General features: G+C 58.7%; 1 protein-coding gene across 10 annotated transcripts in view; it reads left to right on the top strand.

Moving 5' to 3' along the window:
• The window catches only part of TMEM88B (transmembrane protein 88B), a 16256-nt gene extending 13683 nt beyond the window's left edge, over positions 1-2573 (top strand). For all 10 annotated transcript variants that reach the window (XM_035020032.1, XM_035020029.1, XM_035020035.1 and 7 more), the window contains one exon: positions 818-2573. In XM_035020032.1, the coding sequence (XP_034875923.1) occupies positions 818-1075 (258 nt within the window). In that variant the 3' untranslated portion in view covers positions 1076-2573. The remainder of the gene's footprint in view (positions 1-817) is intronic.
• The last annotated feature ends 2987 nt before the right edge of the window (positions 2574-5560 follow it).

The raw sequence follows: 5560 nt of genomic DNA, 5'->3' as shown, positions 1-5560 counted from the left end.
GGGGGCCGGGGGGGGGGGCCGGGGTTGGGCGGTGGCCCCCGCCCGCGAGGCAACATCCCCCCCCCCCCGGCGCTCCCCCCCTTCCGCGACCCCCCCCCCCCCCCCCCCCGCCACAGCAAAAGAAGGGCTTTTGTTTGTCGCTGGAGCTGACAGCTCCCTCCCCTTGCGAGGCCGCCTAGCCTTGTACCAAGGGCCACCAGGGCCTGGACAGCTGGGCATGGTGGGAAGAGGAGGGGCGTTCCAGGACGAGATCAAGCCAATGGTGGGAGAAGGTGTGGTATTGCCCAAGTTCTCCAGTGCACCACCCCTGCCCGTCCCCGCGGCGCCTCGGAGACGCCTCCTGCCCTGGGCTGGCTTTCCCCGTGTGGAACGGGCTATGGCTTGGTCTCAGGAAGGGGCGCGTGGCAGACGTGCCCCGGGTCCTCCTTCTGTAGGCATGAGGCGGGGGCGGGGGAGAGAAGGTGGCGCCATCGGAGAGCGGCACGGGTAGGACGCGAGGTCAGATGCCAACACAGGGAAGGGCCCCAGGAGAGCACAGACGGGAGGAAAGCCGGGATGGGACAAACGGGGAACAAGTTTCTGAGCCTCCCCTCAAAGGACTCCTGCTCCGGCCATTTGCCGCTCGGGCCGCGGATCTCCCACTCTCGACTCCGGAGCGCCGGGCCCCAGCCAGCCCCAGCCTGCGCGCCCGCCGCACCGCAGACCCGCGCCCAGGCCCCACCCCGCAGGGTCGCACCGACCACGCGCCCCGCCGGCCCCACCCACTCCCGCCCCCAGGCCGCCGCCGGCCCCGCCTGACCGCTCGCCTCGCCCCCAGGTTCACCCGGCACCCCGCCCCGCGTGCCGCGCGCTCCTCTCGGACAGAGGCTCCGCGGCGCTCATCGTCCTCGGCCTCCTCTCGCTGCCTCCGCTGCTCGTGCTCGCCTCGGCCGCCCGCACCCGCCTGGCGCGGCGCCTCCTCACGCTGCTGCCCCCAGCTTGGACCCCTGGGCCCCGCCGCCACCCGGGGCTCAGCGACCGTGGGCGAGCGGGACACCACGCCGACGGGGAGGAGCAGCTCTGCGCCTGGGTGTGAGCCCCCGAGGCCTCTCCAAAGGACAAGAATCCCAAATCCGGGAAGGCCCCCGAACTCCTCCCCCGCCCCCTAAGAGAGCCCAGGCCTGCGAGCTCGGGGTCTGCGTCCAGGTTCTGTCCTCCAAAATCGCGGGCGTACCTCGGGGCTTCGTACGCAGTGCTTCGAGTGGCCGCGAGATGGCACCAGACTCCCCCGAACCGAGGTCCCCCCTTCCGCAGGGTCTCCCCACCCCCGCGGTCCCCTCTGATGCGGAGGGGCTGGGAAGCCCCCAGGGAGGAGGGAGAGGCCTCTCAGAGAAGGGGCGCCCGGCCAGGCGCAGAGAAAGGGGGCCTCCCTGGCTTCTGTCCGCAGACCTGCGGGCCCCTTGTGTGGTCAGTCGGAGGGCCTCCCGAGGGTTCCAGAAGTGGCGAGACTTGCCCGGGAAGAACATGATTCCAGAAGCTCAGCAATGGCCAGCAGCCCCAGGCCTTGCAGGGCTCAGCCTGGGATGGGGTTGCGGCCCAGCTTGTGACCCGGGCTGGCATCTAGACAGGTTGGACAGGTTAACTCAAGTCTGTTCTCTGGATAATTTTAAGATCTTCTGTCTTTTCCCATCTTTGGCTTTGAGCATGTTTCTAGTTGTGGGTATGTTCTTATTCATCCATTTGGTATATACGGTGTTTCCTGTTCCTACAGATCCCTATCCTTCATCAGTTCTGGAGAATTCTCAACCGTTACCTCTCCAAGTTGGCCTCCCGTTCATTCTTTTTTGGGAGCATCTCTTCCCCTTCGCTCCCAGTGTCCGCTGGCCTCTCTTTTGTATTTCCGTCTCCCCAACTCTGTGCTGCATTCTGGGCAATTTCTTCATCTTCTTCAGGTTTCACTAATTATTTGATTGTGTCTAATTTGCCAATTAATGTGTTCGTTTAATTTTAAGTTATTATCATATCTAAAAGTTATACTTGTTTCTTATTCAAATCTCATCATTTTTGATGGTCTCCGTGCATGTTCGATTTTTGGATCCCAGTTTTGCTTCAATTTCTTGAGCATTTCACATATAGTTATTTTATATTCTGTACCTAAAAATTCCAGTTTCTTACTCTTTGGGGGAGGGTGTCCAAATCTATTATTTGTTGTTTCTGATGATTCTCACTAATAGTATATTGTTTCTTTGAAGGGATGCTCATTTCACACTGTCACCCCATACCTGTGAACATCCTGAGGACACATCCCTCCGGGAAGGATTCCCTCTGCAAGGCATGCCCTACCTGGGCCCTGCTCGGGTCCTGTGTGGGCTTTCATAATTGCAAGTTCGCCTCTCCATCCCTGTGTAGAGGGGCCTCCCTGCTGTCCCACCTGTTTCCTTTCATCTTCCTGGGTTTCTGTTCATTACCCTTCTGTTTCTTTTATTTATTCTTAGTGTTTTTAATTTTGGGGGAGCCTTGAAGATATTTACTTCCTTGTAAGCCCAGCAGTGTATTAAAAATGTATTTCTTGGGCGCCTGGGTGGCTCAGTCATTAAGCGTCTGCCTTCGGCTCAGGTCATGGTCCCAGGGTCCTGGGATCGAGGCCCACATCGGGCTCCCTGCTCAGTGGGAAGCCTGCTTCTCCTTCTCCCACTCCCCCTGCTTGTGTTCCCTCTCTCACTGTCTCTCTCTCTCTGTCAAATAAAATCTTAAAAAAAAAAAAGTCATATGCTCTACCAACTTGAGCCAGTCAGGTGCCCCAAGAAATACATTTTTTTTTTTTAAGATTTTATTTATTTATTTGACAGAGAGAGAGAGAGACAGTGAGAGAGGGAACACAAGCAGGGGGAGTGGGAGAGGGAGAAACAGGCCTCCCGCTGAGCAGGGAGCCCGATGCGGGGCTCCATCCCAGGACTCTGGGATCATGACCTGAGCTGAAAGCAGACACTTAATGACTGAGCCACCCAGGCGCCCCCAGATTATTTTTTTTACAAAGGTATTTGCTTTTATTTATTTTTTTAAAAGATTTTATTTATTTGAGAGAGATTGAGATAGAGAGAGAGAGCACAAGCTAGAGGGAGGAGCATGCTCCCTGCTGAGCAGAGAGCCTGACTTGGCCCATCCCAGGACCTGAGCCAAAGGCAAACACTTTACCAACTGAACCAACCAGGTGCCCCCAAATTACTTTAAAAAAAACCAAAAATGTGTTTCTTGTAATTTGTCCAGAATTAGGGGTAAATGAAAGGCCTCTTAAAGGATCTAGCATACTATTTTGCCATCAGGGCTCTGTGTATGACCAGCAGGATCAGGACTCAGATGTGCCCAAAGATCAGGGCTCAGGGCTCAGGCTCATTCTGTGGCCTTGAGCAGACCCGGTGTGTGGCTGGCTCAGATCCCACAGGAGTTCTTGGGGTTTTCCATTTGTCTGCGCCCAGTCAGACAGGAGCCTGGCTGGCCGCCCAGCGCCCAAGGATATCTTCCCCTGGTCTAAAGCCGCCTTCCTTCCCCTCCTGCCCAAGGTTGGGCAGGCTCTGGCCAGGCTTCGAAGATGAGGACTCTCCTGAGGATCCGCCTGGCCCCAGAGTCATCAAAACAACAGCTGGGCCTGATGTGGGGGGAGGCCTTGGTGGGGAGCTCAGCTGCCAGAGCCTCAAGGGTTCCTAAGGTGTGTCCCAATTTCCCAGGCCTGCCCCGGGGCCCTGCATGGCCTCTAGCTGACCCCAGGGATGACCTGCTTTCAGCCCCAGCTCTGCCCCACCCACTCACAAAAGGAGCACCTGTGGGGGGCCGTAGGGAGTTAACAGAAGGGGCCTATTGGTCTGCTTTTAGAGGGCCAGTCAGGAAAGTCAAGGGCAGAAGCACTGAGTTACTGGTGGGGCAGGCAGAAATCTCTACTTTGGGCAACAAATGCTTTTTTCCCAGGTGCCCAGGCCCCTAGCCTGTAAGTGTGCCTGGTCATGGGGGGGTCTCCAGAGTGCATGTTTGTGTGTGTGTGTGCACTGCGTGTTTGTGTGCATGCATCCCTCTGCTTCCCCTAACACTCCAGGCAGAGACACTGTCCCAACCCCACAGATGGGGAGATTAGCTCTGTAAGGTTCCTTGACCTGCCTGAGGTCATTTATTCATTCACAAAGTATTTCCTGGGATGGGAGCTCAGGTGTCTGCAGGCGCACCCTCAGACACAGGTGGCAGCTAGTAGGCGTCCAGGAGATTCGGCCAGTTCGTCCCCCCCAGCCACCCACCTGGTGTAAGCCCTGCCCCCATCCAGGCATGCGGGCTAGGCAAGGGGTGCTGGACTGCAGCTGAGCTGGGTGGGTGAATTGAGTAGCAATAGGCAGTGCCTAGTGCTGGCTCTGAGGGCTGAGTTCCTCCCCCCTGCCCCCTGGGCCCTACCCTGACCTCTGGGGAGCCCCCCACCAAGGTGTTGACACTGGTCTGTTCCTCCCTAGTCTCTACTTACCTATCCCAACTGGTCTGGACCCTGCCTGGGGCTGGGGCTGGGTGTGATGATCATCTCCCTGTTACAGAAGTTTCCAGCAGAGGGAACCAGAGCAGGGGTCCCACCTCAGGAGGGGCACACTATTCAGGTCTCTGCACAGGCCAAAAACGGGTCTGGATGCTGGCCTCCCTTTCTGCCTCCCGCCCCCTGTCCATTAGGATCTACCTAAGACAGCAGCTACCTAGGGGCCCCTTAGACACCTGGCATCAGCCCCCTGGCATCACCCTGCCCCTGCACACACCACGGGCCCTTGCCTCGCCCATGAAAACCCCACAACCGGCCCCACCCCCTCTGCCCCCCAGGCCTCCTTACTGTCCCGACACACCGGCCAGCTTCCACCCTCAGGTCTTGGCACTTCCTGTAGCTCGTGCCCACCTGGTCTGACATGGCCTCACCCTTGTCAGGGAAAATAAGTAGACCCACATCTTGGCAAGCACACCACTGCTTGCCCCCCATCCAGCCTGGCAGCCCTCAGAGGACAGGGTGTCTGCATGTCCCCAGAGCAGAATCTGGTATGTGGCTGACCGCAGCAGAGACCTGATGGGATGAATGCAGACAGGGTGGTACCCACCCCACACCCAGGCTGCCCACCCTGCTGTTGCCAGCTCTGGGATCACAGGGGGCAGGCCTGGGCTCCTGGGGAGTGAGCTAACAGGACCTCCAGACCCTCAGGCCTGGTCCCTTAGGTGCTGGCATGTCCCTGACCACAAACAGGCAGGTGGAGTCTAGAAGGACACGTGGGTGTGGCAGCTGGGTGGGTGGCAGAAGGGGCCTCTGGGCCCTGCTGCTCTGGCCGCCCCCTCCCTCTGCCCCCCTTACTGTTGTGGGTGGGTTCTGGGGGCCTCCGGCTTGCCCCACACCCTGCCTCAGGACCACAGCAACCCCTGTTCCTGTTTCTGTGTCCCCCAGCACGTGCATGGTTGCATATGTAGGTACAAACACATAAAAAAACAGCGGCACAGGGCACCCCACCGGGTGAAGGTGGGGACCCACACTGCTCTGCCCCTCCGGCCCAGAATGTCCTCAGGCTGGGGTCAGAGG

The sequence above is a fragment of the Mirounga leonina genome, unplaced genomic scaffold (assembly GCF_011800145.1).
Source record: "Mirounga leonina isolate KUSES-001 unplaced genomic scaffold, KU_Mleo_1.0 Mir_173, whole genome shotgun sequence".
NCBI classification, from domain to species: domain Eukaryota; kingdom Metazoa; phylum Chordata; class Mammalia; order Carnivora; family Phocidae; genus Mirounga; species Mirounga leonina.
The sequence above is the reverse complement of the archived record's forward strand: the minus strand, read 5'-3'. Positions and strand labels throughout refer to the sequence as shown.